The 22,855-nt window shown below is 38.0% G+C and overlaps 1 protein-coding gene across 1 annotated transcript; it reads right to left on the minus strand.

Annotated features, from left to right (window-relative positions):
* Positions 1-396: 396 nt before the first annotated feature.
* On the minus strand, positions 397-8,914 carry adrb2a (adrenoceptor beta 2, surface a). The gene is made up of 2 exons (XM_033974132.2): positions 8,684-8,914; positions 397-6,791 (listed from the first exon to the last, which is right to left on the minus strand). The coding sequence occupies exons 1-2, from the start codon at positions 8,720-8,722 to the stop codon at positions 5,514-5,516; spliced, it is 1,317 nt and encodes a 438-aa protein (XP_033830023.1). The 5' UTR covers positions 8,723-8,914; the 3' UTR covers positions 397-5,513.
* Positions 8,915-22,855: the final 13,941 nt, after the last annotated feature.

Raw genomic sequence — 22,855 nt, forward strand, 5'->3', positions numbered from 1 at the left:
GGATGTTCCACACTTTTGTATAAACACGTGTCTTTCATTACTCGCTTTGGTGCTCACTTATCCCAACGGAGATTGAAACATTTTGTGCCATTCTGCGGAAGACGCCGTGCAAATAAACAACATCTCCAGCATCTCCGCGGAGAATAGACCGATTAAAACCCTCGGAAAACGTTACATATTCAACCTTAAACGCCAAACGTGTACTCGATGTGAATGAACGAGCTGATACACTGAGATTAACTTTTATAACGGCTTTAATCCCGTCGTTATCTAAATCGTATCGTTTCATCTCCTCGCCCCGTTTTGTTTATCTCCTGGGAGTTTTTTTTTTTTTTTGGAGTTTGAAAATGAATGGCCCATCTGCGTTTGATTGAAGATAATGAAAGACACTCAAACTCAGGACATTACATCATTTATTTCCATTGGAACATGACGGCACATACAGTTCACTTTGCACATTTTCATAAATAACAAACACCAGATTTGCAGTAACAGGCTTCATATACACAGCGGTTTGTGCGGAGAGAGCGGAAAAAGAGACGGTAGAAACATTCAACACGGTTTGAATCGTCGACTGTGTAAAGAAACGGACTGAGCGAGCGCGACGTCAAACACGGCGTTCAGCTCGAGGCGGATGAAGGTCATAGCAACAGAAGAGCCAATCAGGAGAGAGGCTGTTGAACGCTGTCAATGAAACCTGTTGCTAACGCGACCAGGAGTGACCTCAGGGAAAGAAGACGCCTCATTTGTCTGATATTAATGTTCTTATCTTGATTTACAGACACAAAAGTGGATCATGTAGAGGGTTAATACGAACATTTAAGAACAAAAGGATGAGTGAAAGACTAGGAGAGGAGGAGAACTAGAGGAGAACTTTAGGAGAAGAGAAGGAGAACTGGACAAAGATGTGAGGAGAGCTGAAGAAGAAATGGACAAAGATGTGAGGAGAGCTGAAGGAAAAATGGAGGAAAAATGGATAAAGACATGAGAAGAACTAGAGGAGAACTTTAGGAGAAGAGAAGGAAAAATTGACAAAGACATGAGGAGAACTGGAGGAGAACTGGACCAAAACATGAGAAGAACTGAAAGAGAACTCAACAAAGACATGAGGAGAACTGGAGGAAAACTGGAGGAGAACTAGACAAAGACATGAGGAGAAATGGAGGAGAACAAGAGGAGAACTGGATAAAGACATGAGAAGAACTGGAGGAGAACTTTAGGAGAAGAGAAGGAAAAATGGACAAAAACATGAGGAGAATTGGAGAAGAAATGGATGAAGACATAAGGAGAAATAGAGGAGAACTTTAGGAGAAGAAGAGGAGAACTAGACAAAGACATGAGGAGAAGTGGAGGAGAACTTGATAAAGACATGAGGGAAGCTGGAGGAGAAGAAGAGAAAACCTGGAGGCAAACTAGACATCTGTAAAAAAGCATATTCTGTATATATATAAATAAATACATAATACATAAATAAATAATACTACTACTACTGAAACTAACACTACTAATATTAATAGTAATAATAATATGTGAAAGTTACTGGATGAAACGTCACATTTGATCCATGTGTTTCAGTGAGTGATTAAAATGATCGTCACACCTTCGATCACCTCATATTTGTACCGCGGCGTTAGCTCGTTAGCTCATTAGCTCGTTAGCTACATCCATTTATTTACACAGTCTCTGGTTAGCATGTGTTACCGCTGTGAACAACCGAACAGCTTTTGAACGTTTTTTTTTTTTCTTCAAACAACGGCCAAAGTATTATTTATGTATTTATTCGTCATAGGAATTCACATTAATAAACATTTTCACCACTAACAACACCAAGACTGGAGCAAAAGATGAAAGATTCTCATTTTATTTTTAGTTCCAGCCGGAAAAAGGGAAGTTGGCGAGACACGACAGAGATGATCACGTTACATCATCATGGCAACTGTTATATTTTAATGTTTTTATTTGTTTTGTTTTTTTTTCAAAGTGAACAGTGACGGCAGCTGCAGTCCATCGTAACGACCCAGTACGAGACATAAGTGCAAAAATGTGACGTGTTTTTAAGACTGAAAACACACGGCGTGGACAGCAGTGTAATTAACGCTAACCCAGAACAAAACTGGGTAAAAAATGGCTTCTTTTGTGATACTTTTCAAGCAATCTGGAATGTTCTTGTTAGCTAATCACTCAAAGAATCACTGCAAATAAAGAGCCGGGTCCTTAAGGCGGTGCGAGGACGGCGACTATAAATTTCCTTTGCTAATAGAGTATCGATGGAGCCATGAATAATAACGAAAGCGTAAGCGAAGGCCACTGCCAGGACGATGCACGACACCGCGAGAAAACACCGAAATACACAATCCGAACATGCACACGATCACGTTTAGCTTTGAGTTCACAGTTTGGATGAAAATACTGTAACTGTACAACTGTCGGACCTTTGCCCCTGAATTGACTGCAGATAAATGACAAGCTGATGTAGAGTGAATTCGGATGATGTAATCGCAGGCGACGCCTTGTTTATCTCGGTCCATAAGGTCGGGCGTACGGCGTCGGCAGGTTCATGATGTTAAGGAAGTTGTTTAGCTTTGCGTTTAAGTCCAACCAGAGCGATTTCAACAGGTTTGGAGCAAGTGTTTATAGAAAATGGATGTGAAAACGCGATGGTGAGTGATGCTAATTTAGCCGTTTGACTCTGTACAGCAATCTGTGTGTTATTCAGGTTTGGAGTGAGTGGATTTGAGTTAGAGTTTTGAACTGGGATGAGCGAGAATGTGCGAAAATGAGCAAAAATCCACTAAAACTACAAACTAAAAATCAAGATAAATAGATCTTAAAGGTCCTACGTTACACAAAATTGACTTTCGTGAGCTTTAATCCATGTTATAATGTTGTTAGCGTGTCAAAAACAGACCTGGAGTTGTGTTTTGTTTCATTCACACATGTTTGAGTAAATCTCCACAGCTCAAAACGCTCTATTCCACCTTGTGATGTCATAAAGTGGTCGTTTTTTTCAAGTTAACAGCCACTTTTTTACCTTGAGTTCAGCAAAAATTGGCAATTCAAGGAGTTGAAATTATCCAAATGTTTCTAGAAATGAAGGTGGGTGGAGTTTAAAAACACAGCGGAGCACTTCCTTATCACCACATGATGACATCACAAGGTGGAACGGAGTGTTTCAAGTGCAGGGTTTGTGTGTTAAACATGTGTGAATGAAACAAAACACAACTCGAGGTCTGTTTGCAATGAGGAAACGACATTATAACATAGAAATCAGTGTAATCTGGGCTTGTCTTTGTTATTTCTGTATTGTCCTTAACGCTTAAACGCTTTTTTTTTTTTTTCACAGGTCCAAAGCGGTCGCAGCCTCGTCACAGACTATTTCCATGCTCTGTTTATTACTGAGAGCGGCTTGTACCCTGGTTCCACAGAGCGGCTGAGGAAAGCGGCCTCTCTGGTTTCAGTAAACACTGTAGATGCAAAGCGCACGGCAACCACGACATTTAATAAACAAATAAACAAACAGATCAACAGTGCCTCGTGTGCATCACAAAGTGCAACAGTTACTAGAGCTTATGAAGTTATTTAAGTTACAATCACATCTCAAACTGTACCAAATACTCAGTTCAAGGCATCGTTTCAAAGGTATTTAAAGTTCATGGGTCATTAAGGCAAAAAAAACAACAAAAACGCACAATCGTGGCTACAACGTTTGACCTCCTGACCATAAAGAACATTGGCTGGGTGTCTTTTGTATTCATGGAAATGTGATAAAACTAAGAAAAATTTAATGCTTAGTTAAAATTTGGGAGTTGAGCAAAAGGTATTTCAAATTTCATGGGTCACAAATGCAAAAAAAACAACTCAAAACGCACAATCGTGGCTACAACGTTTGAACTCCTGACCATAAAGAACATAGGTAGAGCGTCTTTTGTATTCATTGAAATGTAATAAAAAGATAAAAATAAGAAAAAATTAAATGTTAACTTAAAATTTGGCAGTTGACCAAAAAGTTTTTCAAATTTCATGGGTCATTAACGCAAAAAAATCCCAAAACGCACGATCGTGGCTACAACGTTTGACCTCCTGACCATGAAGAACATTGGCGGGGCGTCTTTTGTATTCATGGAAACGTGGTAATAAAAATAAAAGTCAGAAAAATTACACGTTTTGCTACAATTTGGCAGTTAACCAAAAGATAATACGTCATCTCATAAAATTTGCCGTGACTTGAGCTGAGCGAAACTGCACAAAAAACCCCGTATGGCACAGTCTGGTCTCGTGCCAAAACTTGAACTCAGTGATGTAATTTATGTATAATACAAAACAGGCTGAGTTACGCGGCCTATATATCAGTTTGGCCCTGGGCTTCGACTTGCAGATGTAGATAGCAACGTGTTCATATGGCCTGTGCTATCTGGTGTTGGTACGTCCCATAAAACAGGGCCCCGCCGTGCTGAAAACGAAGGCGTCTGGAAATCTGAGAGACAGGTTGAGCCTCACCTGTTGTTGATCGTCACGTTTGAACCAAAAGAAAAAAACAGCCAAATTTAATCCAAAACGCCTCTGGAATGTATGTCTTTGAAAGAAAAGCACCATCGTACATCACATTTGAGTCTCCATTACACAATATAAGACTGGTCCAATGTGTCCGTGTCCAATTGGCAAAGGCGCGTGGAATTCGCAGCCTCCGACCGCTTTTCACCAGCTACTTTGAAGTAAAACGGTTAACTAGCTCGCTCGCGGTTTCAACGGGAGCGATCGGACCCAACGGCATAATCCGCAGATGAATAAACGTGCGATACGAGCCACCGGGGGAGTGAATGGGTGTAGTGGTTAGATGAATATAAAACAAAAACATGTGAGGTAGATGTCAGACGCCAAAGTAATAAAAGTGGTTTACGATAAGCTTACAGTAAGAACTTCATGTTTGGAAAGAGGAAAAGAACTTTAGCGTAACGTGTTGCGTTCAAGTGATATCGAACCTGGCGTTTAGCTTTGCGATAACACAAAAGGTTCACATTTAAAACAAAATCTTGTAAAAATAATCAACTCTAATTACCCTGAAGCCCTGTCTTTGCTCTTTTGACCCCTCCGTCCCTTCCTGCGTCTCTTGTTCAGGTTTTGGCGTCTACAGAGAAGGAGGGATCCCCAATCGACCTGAAATAGCGCCCCAATCCCAAGTCTTTCAATAAATATCTTTATCGCACATCGTTGTTGTTGTTGTATGGTCCTTGCAAAAACAGTTGGGGAGATCCAATACCCAACAAAACGCACTCGACTTCGATAAATTTCATGTTTTGGATGCGCCATTGAACTTATTTTGGCTTTATCCTCCATTTTTGTTCTCGATATCACCAATTTACTCAAGCTGAACGCAACATATTGAACACGTTACTGCCCTGATCCTTTCCAAACTCTTAACCTCAGAGTCGTCTTACCTTCATCTTTAAAAAAAACAGTTCATAACGCTATTGTAAACATGTCTGGAATGTCCCCCAGCGTTTTTTTTTTTCTCCTTAAAGTACAGTCGTTACAGTCGTTAGGCTCTTGCTGCAGTTCCCGTTGGGGTCCACTACCCCGGTCCTGTCCATCATACTGCACACCACTCCTTCGTCTTTCGCGGGACAGCCCTCCTGGTTGCCCCCCTCGCTGTCGTCCGAGCTCCCCTTACTCCGGCCGTGGGGTTCGCTCTGCCAGCTGTGTCTACTGTACACGTATCCGTTGACTGGCCCGGCGCTGCTGCTTAGCCTGGTCCTTTTTAGACAAAGAATTTCCTTGAAGGCGTATCTAAATTCGGGACTCCGGCAATAAATCAAAGGGTTGAAGGCGGAGTTGGCGTATCCTATCCAGTTGAGGATCCTGAAAGTGAGATCGATGTTGTCTACTTCCCAAATGGCCACCACGACGTTGAGGATGAAAAACGGTAGCCAGCAGAGAGTGAAAATCCCCATGATGATGCCTAAAGTCTTCAAAGCTTTATGTTCCCTCAGGCAGAACTTGGCCTTCTTTTGACCACGCCCGTTATTCGCTTCTAAGGATTTGAGGTTGTTGTCGCTGTTGTGGAAACGTCCAACGCTTTGGTCAATCTTCTTCAGCTGGCGTTTTGCCTCCTGGAACACGCGGCTGTACACGAAAACCATTATAACCAACGGGATGTAGAACGAAATGATGGAAGACGTGATCGCGTACGCCATGTTGGTGTAGAACTCGCAGCAGTTACTATTTTCCATGCACTTTTTGGCTTCCGTCCCGTTCTTGATCCACCATTTCATGTGAATAGGCAGGTAGGAGATGAGCGCGGCGATGACCCACACGAGAACGACGACGATACGAGCTTTGGATTTCGTCAGCATCGACTGGTAACGGAAAGGCGACGTGATGGCTAAGTATCTGTCTATAGCGATCACGCATAGAGTTTCGATGCTCGCGGTGACGCACAGAACATCGGTGGCGGTCCAAAACTCGCACCAAAAATTCCCGAAATGCCAAGTCTTGAAGATGATGTAGCAAGCGCCAAACGGGACGACGATGAGCCCCATGACGAGGTCGGCGCACGCGAGGGACGTGATGAAGCAGTTGGTGACGTTTTGAAGGCGTTGAAACCTCGCGATCGCCGTGATGACCAGGATGTTGCCGAAGACGATGCACAAAACCAGAACGGACATGATTATGCCCAGCAGGATCATCGTGGCCTCGCTGTAGCCGTCCTCGGGCGGCGGCGGCGGCGGCTCCGAGGACACGTTGGTCATCTGCTCGGTCAGATTCAGGCTCATTTGGGGGGCGGTGCTTCCCATCTGCAAACGGAGACGACACACGGTTAGCAAAGACGGTGACGGAACAGGAGTTAGCAGCGCGAGGAAATGCGTGGGAAAAGTAGATGAAGTTACTCAAGTATCACTTGAAAAAATCTACTTAAGTAAAAGTATTTAAGTACCTGTTTAAAAATGTACTATAAATAGAAGTATTGATTAAAAATGATATATATAAATCCTTTTTTTTTCTGCAAACAGACCACACACAGTTAGCAAAAACGGTAACGGAACAGGAGTTAGCAACACGAGGAAATGCGTGGGAAAAGTAGATGAAGTTACTCAAGTATCACATGAAAAATCTAAGTACTTATGTAAAAGTATTGATTACAAATTATATATATATTTTGGTCAACAGTTACAATGAAAATCAATTTTTTTTCTGCAAACAGAGACGACACGGTTAGCAAAGACCATAAGGGAACAGGAGTTAGCAGCACGAGGAACTGCAGGGTAAAAAGTACTGGATACTGGTACTGAAGTAAAAGTATCACATGAAAAAATGTACTTAGCATGTAAATGTAGAGATATTTATTAAAAATGATGTATATTTTGGTCAACAAATCCATTTTTTTTCTGCAGAGATCACACACGGTTAGCATAGACGATACGTGGAACAGGTGAGGAGCTAGCATTACTACTGAATTAAGTACTCTGTTTTGTTACTTAAGTAAAAGTACAGATACAGAGGTAAAAATCTATTTAAGTAAAAGTCTTTAAGTACCTGATTAAAATGTACTTTAAGAGTAAAACGTAAAAGCATGTAAATGTAGAGGTATTTGTTTAAAATGATGTATATTTTGGTCAAAAGTTGCAATACAAATCTATTTTTCTTCGATTAGCACAGACAAAACGAGGAACAGGTGAGGAGCTAATGATATGAGGGAATGCATGATAGAAGTACTGAATGAAGTACTCTATTTTGTTACTTAAAATTAAAAGTATCACATGAAAAAAATCTACTTTAAGTACCTGTTTAAAAATCTACTATAAGTGAAAGCACTGACTAAAAATGACGTATATTTTGGTCAAAAGTTGCAATGTGAATCTATTTTTCTTCGGAGCGCTAACGATATGAGGGAATGCATGGTAGAAGTACTGAATGAAGTACTCTATTTTGTTACTAAAGTAAAAGTACAGATACAGAGGTAAAAAGGTACTTAAGTAAAAGTCTTTAAGCACCTGTTTAAAATGTAGTTTAAGAGTGAAAAGTTAAAGTATTGCTAATTTGTTTAAGTGTAAATGCAGAGATATTGATTTAAAAATGAGATATATTTCGCTCAACGGTTGCAAAACGAATATTTCTGCAAACAGAGACCACACACGGTTAACACAGACGATAAGAGGAGCAGCAGCACGAGCAGATGCATGCAGAGGAAAAGAGATTTGCAAACTAAACCGCTAAATAAATCCTGCAAATTGGCAAAACCGTGGAGGCGTCTTAGAGTAAAGTACACGTCTTTTGCTTTTTTTTTAAACTAAAAGCAAAAGAAAACATTGATTTTTTTAGAAAGATGCCTTTACAACGCAGCTTAAATGTTCTGAAAATTGAGCTGAGTTAAGACAAGGGGATCAAATATCACATTTAAAATTACAATGAACGCAAAAAGAAGATTGGTGCGACTCGTGAAATGTTGCAGAATCAGATGAGACAAAAAAAAAAAGGGTCGAGAATCTGTTTGCAAAATCAGTCCAGTGACCGGGGATCAGCAGACGGAGCCGTGCAGCAGATCTATAAGAAATCTCACTCACAGAAATGGTTTGCTGCAGAAAAGACGTGATTAAACATTAAGGCTGGAAGCAAATAAGAGCAAGAAGAAGAGCAAATTGACAAGAAAAACAGGAGTTACAAACGCATGAAGTAAAAGTACACAGACCTCCACAGGTAGTAGTCTCGTCTGCCTCCCATGAAACATATAAATGTCACAGTTCAGGTTACGCTGCAGCTCTTTAGTGTCACATGTCGTCCCTGTCCACCCCCCCCTCTCTCTCTCTCCCTCTCTCTCTCTCTTTCCCCCTCCTCTTTTTCTCTCTCTCTCTGTGTGTTTCTATGTCTCTCGCTCCCCTCAGCTCTTCACTTCAGCCGTGTTTCCTCTAATGTGTCTCCCGGGCTATTTGTCAGAGCCCTTATAACATGCTGCGGTGACATCATCGCCCGGGCTCAGCCAATCAGAGCGCTCGGCTGGTTTGTGCTCTCCACAGTTTGAACACGCTGTCCCTCCGAGCCTGGGTATGGCTTTAAACACAGGGCTTTTATTAGCATGCTAATGTAACCTGTAAATAAGACTCACTTTTAAATGGATTTATTCAGAAATTGTATTAGATTTTTGCTACGTTTTTCAGAAAATATGGAGAAGGTGAGAGGAGTTTCTGAATATAGTTAAAATTTGTGTTTTTAGAGCAGATTTGCAGACTTAGATTATTAAAAAAATGAAATATATAAGTATGGGCTAATATTGGTTGATAAGAACATATAATTAAATTAAACTGTGTCCTCTCTCTGTCTCTGCTGCTGTCAGACTCGTCATTTTGGTCTTAACTGTTCGTATTAACCCTCTACATGATCCTGGGGTTAATTTATGGAAATTATTTTATTTTTATTTTTTAATTTTTATTTTATTTTTAGTTATTTTGAGATTTTCATTTTTTTATTTTCAGAATTTTTTGTTTTTCTTGTTTTTATTATATTTTTTAAGTTATTTTGAATTTTTGTGGGTTATTTTTTGTTTATTTTCTTATTTTTTTCTTATTTTGAGTTGTTTTTCTTTAGTTATTTTGAGTTGGGTTTCTTTCTTATTTTGAGGTTTTTTTTTGTTATTTTTATTATATTTTTTTGTTTTGAGTTTTTTTGTTTATTTTCTTAATTTTTTTTTTGTTATTTTGAGTTTTTTTAATTGTTTTGAGGTTTTTTATTTTTATTTTTTTATTTATTTATTTATTTTAATTATTGCCCCTCTCTGTGTAATTCTGTCAGACTCGTCATTTTGGTCTTAAATGTTCGTATTAACCCTCTACATGATCCTGGGGTTTTATTTCACTATTGTGTCTGTAAATCAAGATATGAACATTAACAACAGACAAATCAGGCGTCTTCTTTCCCCGAGGTCACACCCACTAGTGTTAGCAACAGTTTTGATTGACAGCGTTGCTAAACACTCGCTTCCTCCTCAGCGGTGCAGCGGGGAAGGGACATACTTTGAACAGCCTCACTCCGGATTGGCTCTTTGGTTGCTATGATACTCACAGTCGGAATTCCAAATATGGATCCTGGCTCGAAATCCGCCGCTATAACTGCTGGAGCCTCGATGAGCTTCATTTGACTGGAGCCCAAGGACACAACGACAGTATTTATGTGTGAGAGCGGGATTACAACCTTTGTATCAGAGGACAAACGCTCTACCAACTGAGCCACCGTCGCCCATATGTTAACTTAAATAACCAGTATTAACCCTCTGGTGCATAGTGGTCACTGCAGTGGACAGTTACTAAAACATAACGTTCTCTTTAATGCATTGGTTTAAATGGTGGAACTAGATATGAGTGTCTACAGTGCTCTCTGCTGCCACACTCCATTGAGGTCAATTCAGTGGTCAGTCGGTGTAACTGCAAGTAAATTTCCACTGATTGGTTTTCTTATTCTGGCCTAAACATTGCATCTATACAGTGTTGAAATTTCCCCCCAAAAATGTTGAAATGTTTTTCAAAGCATAAAAAGAAACACGTGTCTGTATATTTACAATAGAACAGAAGTTTATTCATTTTTACAGGCAGTTCACGATGTTGTTTCATGTCCTGAGAAGAATAAAAACACTTCAAATCTTGATCAAGTTTGTTTTTTCTCATTTGCATATGTCTGCTTCTTTTTGACATTTTTTTTTTACCTGCGCTAAGAACGCCACACGTGTACAGGACGTTACGGGGAAGTATTCTCATATAAGCAAAAAAGTTTGATCTAAATATCTTCCTTTAGAATCATTTAAATGTAATGCAGCGGCGGATGAAGTATTCTGAGTAAAAGTACAGATACAGAGGGAAAAAATTACTCATGTATTAAAATACCTGTTTAAAAATGTACTTTAAGAGTAAAAAGCAAAAGTATTTCACGTCTTGTTCATTTGTTAAAGTGGAAATGTAGAAATATTGATTCAAAACGATAATTATTTGTGTATTTATTTTGGTTTTGCTCAAAGTTGAAGTTTGAACTCGAAAACTTTAGTCAAGATATTTCCACGAACAAATCATCAAATCATATGGAAAGTACTAGATTTGGGGCGTCAAACTCATTTTCACCGAGGGCCGCATCAACAAAATGGTTTCTCTCACTACGTTTTAATCTTGTTAATTAACCGTTTCTATATTTTTTACTTATTCAAGTTACAAATATTACGTATGGATTTGCATAGACATGAAAAAAATGGCTGTTTAACTGTATCTCCTGATAAAGTGACATTTTAAGACAGTCATACCTTTTAATTTACTTTATCACGGGCCAAATAAAATGACGTGGCGGGCCGGATTTAGCCCACGGGCCTTGAGTTTGACACGTGTAGTAGACAGATGTGACCGGTGGACTTCTGCGTTGTGTTGTTTTGTGACGTGCTGAGGAGCCACGAGACACAGACGCAGTCACTTTTGGAGGCAGTTTACCTTTAATCTGGTTCAGAAAAATATAAAACTGTACGACCGTGTGCCGCTATCCGCCGGTCGAGTCCACGCTACACGAAAGACGTCTTGAATCTGTGCAGGGGACGATGAAATCTCAAGACTATCAAGGGATTCTAGAGAGAAATGTGTTGGTCAGTATATTTTTTTAAGTTATTTTGAGTTTTTGTGGGGTTTTTTTTTAGTTTATTTATTTATTTTTTTGTTATTTTGTGTTATTTATTTATTCTAAGTTATTTTGAGTTGGATTTTTTTTTTTCTTATTTTGAGTTTTTTTAATTGTAATTTTTTGTTGTTTTGAGGGTTTTTTTTGCTTATTTTGTTTATTTTTTTAGTTATTTTGAGGGGTTTTTGTTTGTTTTTTAAGACTATCAAGGGATTCTAGAGAGAAATATAGTAAATATAGTACTTTACTACTTGTACTTTGTTACCGTCTTCCACTGCAGTAACGTTACCTTCTGATTTGTCCTTTTTTTTTTTTTTTACAGTATTTTCATTCATATTTTTGCCTGTTTCGCTGAGTTTTCCTGATTTTTGTTTTATTTTAAGTTATTTTGAGTTTTTTTTTTTTTTCTTATTTTGAGGGTTTTTTTTAATTATAATTTTTTGTTATTTTGAGGTTGTCCTTTTGTCCTTTTTTTTTACAGTATTTTCATTCATCTTTTTGCCCATTTCTCTGAGTTTTCCTGATTTTTATTTTATTTTAAGTTATTTTGAGTTGTTTATTTTATTTATTTTTTGTTATTTTGAGTTTTTTTTAATCCATCCATCCATTTTCTTCCGCTTATCCGGGGCCGGGTCGCGGGGGCAGCAGTCTAAGCAGGGACTCCCAGACTTCCCTCACCCCGGACACGTCCTCCAGCTCCTCCGGTGGGACCCCAAGGTGTTCCCAGGCCAGCCGAGAGACATAGTCCCTCCAGCGTGTCCTGGGTCTTCCCCGGGGCCTCCTCCCGGTGGGACATGCCCAGAACACCTCCCTAGGGAGGCGTCCAGGAGGCATCCTGAGCAGATACCCGAGCCACCTCAGCTGGTTCCTCTCAACGTGTAGGAGCAGCGGCTCTACTCCGAGCTCCTCCCGTGTGACCGAGCTCCTCACCCTATCCCTAAGGGTGCGCCCGGCCACTCTGCGGAGGAAGCCCATTTCAGCCGCTTGTATCCGCGATCTTGTCCTTTCGGTCATGACCCAAAGCTCATGACCATAGGTGAGGGTAGGAACGTAGATTGACCGGTAAATCGAGAGCTTCGCCTTCCGGCTCAGCTCCTTCTTCACCACAACGGACCGATACAGCGACCGCATCACTGCAGACGCTGCACCGATCCGCCTGTCAATCTCCCGCTCCATCCTTCCCTCACTCGTGAACAAGACCCCGAGATACTTGAACTCCTCCACTTGGGGCAGAGACTCACCACCCACCCGGAGAGAGCAAACCACCTTTTTCCGGTCGAGAACCATGGCCTCGGATTTGGAGGAGCTGATTCTCATCCCAGCCGCTTCACACTCGGCTGCAAACCGCCCCAGTGCCTTTTTTTTTTTTTTATTATTATAATTTTTTGTTGTTTTGAGTTTTTTTTTTGTTTATTTTTATTTTTAATTTTTTGTTGTTATTATGAGGTTGTCCTTTTGTCCTTCTTTACAGTATTTTCATTCATGTTTTTTCCCGTTTCTCTGAGTTTTCCTGACGTTTCGCTGTCGTTTCTTCACTACAGTCTGAGTTTTCTCTCTTCTAATTTACATTTTAAACTCCTTCCTCCACATTTTTGCATCGTCTTTGTCCAAATACTTTCAAAAATCATCAATAAAACACAGATAAACGCAGCTGGAGAGAAGTGACGGATGAGAAACGCAGATGGACCGGACGCTCAGGAGCATAAGTATCTGAACAGACCGAGTATAAGTTTGGATCTCGTGAATATTTTTCCGTCGTTGAGCTGCTCTGATTTTCTGTAAAAACGCGGCGTTAAAAGTGTTTGAGTCTCGATTCCACAAATGAACTGGACGTGTGATTCTCTCTGGACCGTTTCAGACGAGGAATCATCTGAAAATAACTCAGAACAGATTTATACACAGAGGAGGAAAGTAACGAAGTACAACAAGTGAAGTACTGTGCTGAAGTAGAATGTTTAGGTATCTGTGCTTTACTTAAGTACGTTTTACAGTGGATACTTTTTACTTTTACTTCAGTACATTTGAGAGCAGTATCTGTACTTTCTACTCCACTACATTTTTGAACAGGACTGAAAAGTAAAAGTACTTTTCGTATGATTTGAGGGAGTATTTTTACCGTGTTCGTGGAAACATCCCGACAGAAAAATGAAGAAATGGATTTGTATTTTTAATCTTAAAGTACATTTTGAAATAGGTACTTAAATACTTTTACTTAACTTGGTTTTTTCATGTGATACTTTTACTTGAGTAACTTTTTACCTCTGTATCTGTACTTTTACTTAAGTAACAAAATGCAGTACTTCATCCACCGCAGTTTATAGACACAGCATGTACAGACTGGGACTAAACCAGGACTAAACCAGGACTAAACCAGGACTAAACCAGGACTAAACCAGGACTAAACCAGGACTAAACCAGGTCTACATCAAGACTAAGATGGGACTAGAACTGGACTAGAACTGGACCAAACCAGGTCTACATCAGGACTAAACCAGGACTAAACCAGGTCTACATCAGGACTGAACCAGGACTAGAACTGGACCAGAACTGGAGCAAACCAGGTCTACATCAGGACTAGAACTGGACCAAACCAGGTCTACATCAGGACTAAAACTGGACTAGAACTGGACCAAACCAAGTCTACATCAGGACTAGAACTGGACCAAACCAGGTCTACATCAGGACTAGAACTGGACCAAACCAGGTCTACATCAGGACTAAAACTGGACTAGAACTGGACCAAACCAGGTCTACATCAGGACTAAAACTGGACTAGAACTGGACCAAACCAGGTCTACATCAGGACTAAAACTGGACTAGAACTGGACCAAACCAGGTCTACATCAGGACTAAAACTGGACTAGAACTGGACCAAACCAGGTCTACATCAGGACTAAAACTGGACTAGAACTGGACCAAACCAGGTCTACATCACGTCTAAACGAGGCCCACACTGGGGCGCACAGACAGTGGAGAGCCCCTCCTCTCACAGTATAAAGTATTTTATATATAATGTTTATTATATAACAGTCACAGGGCGGTGCATGGGGCTCATTTGTTTTAAGGCTCTGGACTAAACACATTATATTGATCGTCTGTCACGGCTCCAGGTCTATTTTTCTTTAGTGTTTGAAAACCCAGTGAGTGTTTGCCGTTTGTCTCCGTGTGAGCAGAGAGCGTTCTTCTTCTTCTTCTCCTTCTTCTTCTTCTTTCCTGATGATCAGTGTTTGCGACGGAGCGCGTTCTCGTTCTCGTTCTGGTTCAGGTCGTTTGCTCATCGTTCGCGTGGGTGTTTTCTGAACCTAAGAGCAAAAATAAAACAGTTTACAGAGCGTCGACCTTCATTCCAACGCAGCGCTGAGGGCGACGAGACCTGACAGCGGCGAGTCTGATGTAGCGACGCATCGACAGGCTCCGGCGCCAAATACAGAGCTGTTTTCTCATTAAAAGTGGTTTAAAAGTGAGGATTTTCCACGGTCTGTGTGTGAGGGTTCAAACACAGCTCTGCTTCATATGGTTTGTCCTACAGGCGTCACATGAACAAATACACAACGAGGAAAAGGCACAAACGTCTCCTGAAAAAAACCTTAAAGAAGATCATGTGAAGGCCAGAGAAAGTAAAAGTATTAAAGTGCCTGTTTAAAAATGTACTGAAGACTGAAGTAAAAGTAGAGATATTGGAGCAAAAAAAAACAAAAAAAACAAAAAAATACTCCAGTAAAAGTAAAAGGATCACATGAAAAATCTAAAAGTACTTAAGTGCCTGTTTAAAAATGGACTTAAAGAGTAAAAAATAAAAGTATTTTATGCAGATTTTGAGTCTTATAAAACTTCAAATGTGGTGATTTTGATAAAAATTTGCGCAATTGATAGTTTTTGTTTTTTTAGAGGTTTTATTTGTTTTTTTTGTTTGTTCGACCCATGACCTTGATGAATAAACAAATAAATAAGTAAGTAAATAAATAAATACATAAGTAAATAAATAAATAAGTAAGTAAATAAATAAATAAATAAGTAAATAAATAAATACACAAATAAATAAATAAGTAAATAAATACATAAATAAATACATAAATAAATCAATAAAAAATAAATAAATAAGTACTTAAGTAAGTAAGTAAATAAATAAATAAACCCTCAGCTTTTTCAAAGATGTAGTGGAGTAGAAAGTACAGATACTGTTCTCAAATGTACTGAAGTAAAAGTAAGAAGTATCTACTGTACAATGTACTTAAGTAAAGTTCAGATACCTGTTTTTTAAGTGCAGTACTTTACTACTTTTACTTTGTCATGTTCCACCTCTTCATGTGAGTTGGTTGTTTACTACAGTTGAGTGGTTCAGTGGTAAAAAAAAAGAAAAAAAGAAAAAGTAAAATAAATAAAATGAAAATAAAAACTAAGATTGAACACTGGGAAATGATGAAATATAAATACGATAAAACATAAAACTATTTTTTTTTAAATTTTTTTTATTATCATTGATCTAAGAATGTGGCTGTGGCAAATGAGGATACACATTCCACTCACCTCACAGTTCCCATAATTGCACATTCCACCCCATTATTTACATTTTATATCCACTCCCTTCATATTTTGCCCAAAAATGCAAAATATGTCTCTATAGAAAAGACAGATTTTATATTTTCCGTGCAAAAGTGACTCTTGTGAGTGTTGCGTCGTGTTCTAACGCTGTTACCTCCTCAAAAACAGACCTGGAGTTGTGTTTTGTTTCATCTACACATGTTCACACCTTTATTATTCTATAGTCTGTAACATCTCCAAACCTCAAAACGCTCTGTTCCACCTTGTGATGTCATCAAGTGGTAGTTTTCAAGTTAACAGCTCCGTTTTTACCTTTAGATCAGCAGAGATGGTCAACTCCAGGTCTTAAATGATCCAAATAACTCTAGAAATGAAGATGTGTGGAGTTTAAACACACAGCGGAGCACTTCCTGTATCACATGATGACATCACAGGGTGGGACAGTTTGTGTGTGTGACTGGACACGACGAGAACGAGGTCAGATCATGTTTAAAACACATTTGCGACACAGGATTTCGTTTCTTTCCGTTTCTCTCCGTCCACGTACAGTCCCACACACGCAGACGTCCAGATGTCCAGACTTCCCACTTCCCAGGCGCTTCCTCTGCTCTTCTATGAAAACACGAGTCTTCACCAGCGCGTTCTCTCGAGTGTTTTTGTACTTTATAAACTGTGGTAGATTTAATCACACTTTGGTTTTCTTTGGTCAGTTCCCATGAAAACGAGAAGGACACTCACAGAACGGAGTCGACGTTTCCCATGTACAGTTTGTGTTTGTGGGCGTAGTTGTTCAGATATTCTCCGTAGTTTTCCGAGTTTTTCCGTAAAGGCGTAGTCAGCGTGAGGTGTGTGGAGGTTTGGGATGTGAAGGTGTGACGCCGTTGTATGTGTTTGCTCCTGAAAGACTGATTTTTGCACCAATTTGTCATTTTGAGCTTCTAAAAAAAGCCCAAAACTCACTGTAAAGTCGCTCGTCCATTAGCATCGTTGAGGCTAGCAGGAAGAAAGGACACACACAAACGTTTAAAATGTTTTATTGATAAATGTGTAGCACTGAATTGATTGTAATTGAATTGTGCGAATTTTAACTTACCCATGTCTTCTGCTTTAGGTGTTTCGGCCAAATGAGTCCCCGGGGAGCCAAAGCACCTTAAGAAAGTTCCGGCGCAGACCACTGGGGGTTAACGAGGAGGGGTGTCGTATATTTAACGCGATTAGTTTTCACTGTTAAAACAATTAAAGTAAAACATAGAGCTCTATTTTAATAATAATACACATTATCATTATTTATATTTTGTTGTATTAATGTATTTTATTCTATTTTATTCTCCTATTTTACTGTTTTAGTATGAATTTAACTTGTTTTAATTTGATTTTAGTGGAAAGCACTTTGGTCACCTTGAGTGTTGTAAAGTGCTCTATAAATAAATGTTGATTGATTGATTGATTGATTAACGACTTAACTGAATAAATTATTACACTGGTTGATTGGAGCTAAATTTTAACAAGAGAATTGGAATTGGAAATCAGAAGGGTGCTGTATCTTTAAAAACTTTTTTCTTGTTTTTTTGTACATTTGTTTGGTGAAAAATATTTTTTTAATTATTTTGAGGTTTTAATTTTTTTTTATTTTCAGCGTTTTTTGTTTTTCTTATTTTTATTATATTTTTTAAGTTATTTTGAGTTTTTGTGGGTTATTTTTTGTTTCTTTTCTTTTTTTTCTTATTTTGAGTTGTTTTTCTTTAGTTATTTCGAGTTGGGTTTTTTTCTTATTTTGAGTTTTTTTTTGTTATTTTTATTTGTTGTTTTGAGTTTTTTTGTTTATTTTCTTAATTTTTTTGTTATTTTGAGTTTTTTTTTTTATTGTTTTGAGTTGTTATTTTTATTTATTTATTTATTTTTTAATTATTATTATTGCCCCTCTCTCTATAACTCTGTGCAGACCCAGGACACACTTGGGTCTGCACTGGACTAATCTGTCTCAGCTCTGCTCTGTTCCTCTTTTAACCGCTAACGATGCTATTGCTATATGATTACACTCACATTTGCCCCGTGATTCACTCAAATAAATCTATATTTTTGTTTAATTTGTCCAAAAAAAGTATCTTGAGGCTCGATTAAACTTATTTCCGAGTCTTATTTCCAAGTACTCCAGTTATTTTCAGCTTGAATGGGGAACTAGGTTATTGCGCGGTTCTATTTTTTCGTAGCTTTCACAAACACTTTCGCACGTCGCGTTAACAGATTTTTATAAATATCGACCACTCCGAGGACAGGCGGTGTGATCTCACGTCAAAGAACACGCATAAAACACTTTTTTTCAGGTTTGTAATGAATGAAATGTGTTATAATTAAACGCAGACAGGAAGTTGCGACCTCCTGACCCTCGCTCTGCTGTTTAAAGCGGCTCATGTGACGCTGTTTTCTGTTTTTTTTTTGTGTTCTAATGTTGTTTTTTGTTGTGTTTTGTTTCATTCGCACATGTTTAACTCACAAACGCCGCATATTTAGGCTGAGTTTTTGTCTGTTCCACCTTGTGATGTCATCATGTGGCGATACAGGAAGTGCTCCACTGTGTTTTTAAATTCCACACACCTTCATTTCTAGAATCATTTGGATCGTTTCACCTCCTGGAATCGCCCATTTCTACTGAACTAAAGGTTAAAAAAGTAGGTGTTAACTTGAAAACTACCACTTGATGACATCACAAGGTGGAACAGAGCGTTACTCAAACATATTTATTCATGTCTCCTGTACAGTACAGAATGTGTTCAGACAAATTTACATAAACGTTGGATCTCAGTGTGACTCTGAAGTGCTGTACGTTTGCAATTTGTTTTCTCCCCGACAAAACCCACAATGTCGATGAAACGTTCTGCACCGACAAAGACGCCTACGAAGGTTTGAACTTTGAGAGAGTTTAAACGAGAGAGAAATGTGAGAAAATGTTAACGCCTGTGTGAGAAAAGTGTATAAAGTGTGTGGTGAGGGGTTTTATAGACAAAAACAGAGAGAAGAAGAAGAGAATAAAGCTGATACTTCACGGTTTTCGACTATTGCGGGTTATTTTTAGAACGTGACCCCCGCGATAAACGAGGGACCAGTGTATAACAAAACATCTAACAGATATATATATATATAAACTAGAGAACTAATAGTAGTAATAGTAGTTTTCATTATAATTAATATAATGAAAACTACTATAGCAGAAGTTCATAATGGAAGTCGAGTGAATAATTAATGTCTGATCTGGAGCGTGACGTCTGTTCTGTGGAGAGGCCGACGACCGAGAGAGAGCTGTTAAAAAGATGGAAATATATAATGTATTTATTTAGTTAGGTATTTATTTTTCTTTATTTTACTACGGTTATTTTTCATATTGTTTATTGATTTGTACTTTCTTGTACACACATGTTTGTACCTGGTGCCCACCTGTAGGGGAGGGGTGTGTGGGATTGTTATATGTTAAAATGTAATAAAAAAATATTTATACAAATGAAACAAAACACAATTAATTTATTTTTTTTCTGTCTTTTTAAAAAAAAAAAAAAAATTATTATTTTTTATTGCATATTCTGTGTGGTTTGTGTTTTGTTTTGTGGTCATCCTCTGTGCCCGTATTATTGCTTTCCATTAATATTACCACTTATAATTCTTACCATACTTAGCTACGGCTGTTATTATTATTATTATTATTATTATTATTATTATTATTATTATTATTATTATTATTATTATTAATTTATTTTTTATTATTTTCTTTTTTAATGTATTTTATTTTATGTATTTTTATTTATTTATTTCTATGTGTGTATGTATTTATCCTTTTTTCTGTTCCTGTGCTGACCTGGTCAAAAGGCTGTAAAATATTAAAATACAATAAAAAAATATAAATAATAAAAAAAACAAACCCTCACATGAGTCTGTTTTGTGTCAGTCCTTTCAACTCTCCAAGTCTAAAATTTGGTTAAACACAGATAAACATTTGCTGCTTCAACTGAGGAACAGATAAACTTCATTTAATAATAATTTCAAAAACACCGCACAGTTTGACGTCGGGCTGAAGCTCATGAAACGCAGCTGTGCCAAACCTGCAGATGTAACAGAGACTTTTTTAACCGGAGTGTTTGAGTTTGGCTAAATGTGTCTGGCTTCCTCTGCGCTTCCTGTATCCTGTCAGCCGCAGACATAACCCAGCCTCTGCTTCATCACCTCGGGGCCTCTCAAATCCTCCGCTTTGATACTGACCATCCCCAACTTTCTATTTCAACTTCCTCCAAACAATGTCCCGCGTTATCCTCTTTTTTAACTTGTCAAAAATAGTCCTGGTGTTGAACCGATGACCCAGCATGCACCTCTCCACTCCCCGCTGTATAGATTTTTCCTGTAATCTGCGTGGAACAATACCTGGAGGCCTTTACCGCCCTGGGAACTGGGTTTGAACTGTTTCAGAGGAAATGAGAGAGGCTCCGTCACAATGTTTGTCTAAATGTCAGGACACGTTTCACCGCGGCCATATTGTGGCATTAAAGTTTAATGAAGCGACGTATGTTTGAGCTCGGACATAAAAAAAAAAACGAGGAATAGGACTGGCGTTATTAAAATCATGGAACAAATATGAAACGGCGACTGAATGTGTAATCCGTAGCCACAGGGGCAAACAGGTGCGTTTTCTCTCATGTGATCTGCAGGAGAAAAGGGTAAGAAGCTAAAATGCTAGCACGGAAAAGAAGCTAACTGTAACTGTTTATATAAATGGACATAGCTAACCTGCTAGCCGCTGCCTAACGAACAGGAAGTGAACATGGATGCGCTTCAGGCTTCATCGACTCCAATTCACTTTCTATTGATAAACTGTGTCCTCTCTCTGTCTCTGCTGCTGTCAGACTCGTCATTTTGGTCTTAAATGTTCATATTAACCCTCTACATGATCCAGAGGTTTTTGTTTCTCTGTAACTGCTGCTGTCAGACCCGCTGTATATGATCCTAGGGTTTTTGAGTTATTTTGAGTTTATTTTTTCCACTTTTTTTTGTTATTTTTAGTTTTTAGTTTTTGTTTTTTTTTAACCTTTTTTTGTTATTTTGAGGTTTGTTTTTTTGTTAGTTTTTTGGGGTTTTCTTTTAAGTTTTTGAGTTAATTTTTGAATTTGTATTTATTTATTTATTTATTTTTTGTTATTTTGAGGTTTTTCTTGTTTTACCATTTTGTTATTTTAGTTTTTTTTTTTGTTTGTTTGTTTTTTTTAGTTATTTTGAGTTGATTTTTGAATTTTTATGCTTTGATTTTGTTTTTTGTTATTTTGAGTTTATTTTTTGTGTCCCCTTTCTCTGTAACTGCTGCTGTCAGACCCACTGTATATGATCCTGGGGTTTTTGAGTTATTTTGAGTTTATTTTTTCCACTTTTTTTTTTGTTATTTTGAGTTGTGTTTTTTTTTTTTTTTTAACTTTTTTTTAAACTTTTTTTTTACTTTTTTTTTTACTTTTTTTGTTATTTTGTGTTTGTTTTTTGTTTTTTTAGTTTTTGAGTTAATTTTTGAATTTGTATTTATTTATAAATTTTTTTTGTTATTTTGAGGGTTTTTTTTGTTTCTTTTGTTTTACATTTTTTGTTATTTTAGTTGTTTTTTTTGTTTCTTTTGGGGTTTTTTTAAAGTTATTTTGAGTTAATTTTTTAATTTTTATGTTTTTTTTGTTTTTTTTTTTTTGTTATTTTGAGTTTATTTTTTTGTATCCCCTCTCTCTGTACCTGGCGCCTTCTTTCCTGGACGTCGCTCTCGCTAGCGTTCGCACCAGGTTTTATTGGCTAAGCGCCCGCTCCCCGCTACACCAGCATTGTGGATGGAAAGGGGCGTTACCTTCAACATCCTCGCTCCTGATTGGCTCTTTGGTTGCTATGATACTCACGCTCAGAATTTAAAATAAGAAACTTGGCTCCAAATTCGCCGCTGTACCTGCTCTGGCCTCGATGAGCTTCATTTGAGCGGTGCTGAACGCTGTGGGTGACGTCAAACTCACTCAGTCCACGTCTTTACACAGTCTGTGGTTTAAACTAGAACAATAATCCAGAAACAACAACAGAATCCGACAGGTTCAAGGGCGGGGCAGGTTGGAGGCTTCATTTTTACCACTTTAAAAACATGAACAAGTTATTTTTAAATGTTTTCCAGTGGTGCAAAGTTAATCCTCACTTTTCTTAAGCATTTTGAGCATTGTGATTATTCGTGGTCGTGAGTTTATAAGCGGTTTACCAAAGTACACAGACCAAAGTGTTTAAATATATGTCAAATATGGCAAAGTTCTGACTTGGAAAATGTTCAGCCGGGGAGTCCTGGGCTGAATCTCGCTGCTCACACGGATTTCTTCACTCTACTTCACGTTCAGGGTGAAATTTCAGACAGTTCTAACAAAGAAACTAGCATGCTAACCACGCACTTCTTGAACACTTTGTAATTATACGCAGACACAACGCAACACACGCATTTTGACCTCAAGAGCTGATAATAAATAAAATATAATATAATACAATCTAATATATAATAATAAATACAACATAATAAAATATAAAACAATATAATAAATAAAATATAATAAATAAAATATAAAATAATACAATCTAATATAATATAATAAATACAACATAATAAAATATAAAACAATATAATAAATAAAATATAATA

The sequence above is a fragment of the Periophthalmus magnuspinnatus genome, chromosome 10, assembly GCF_009829125.3.
Source record: "Periophthalmus magnuspinnatus isolate fPerMag1 chromosome 10, fPerMag1.2.pri, whole genome shotgun sequence".
Classification (NCBI taxonomy): Eukaryota; Metazoa; Chordata; class Actinopteri; order Gobiiformes; family Gobiidae; genus Periophthalmus; species Periophthalmus magnuspinnatus.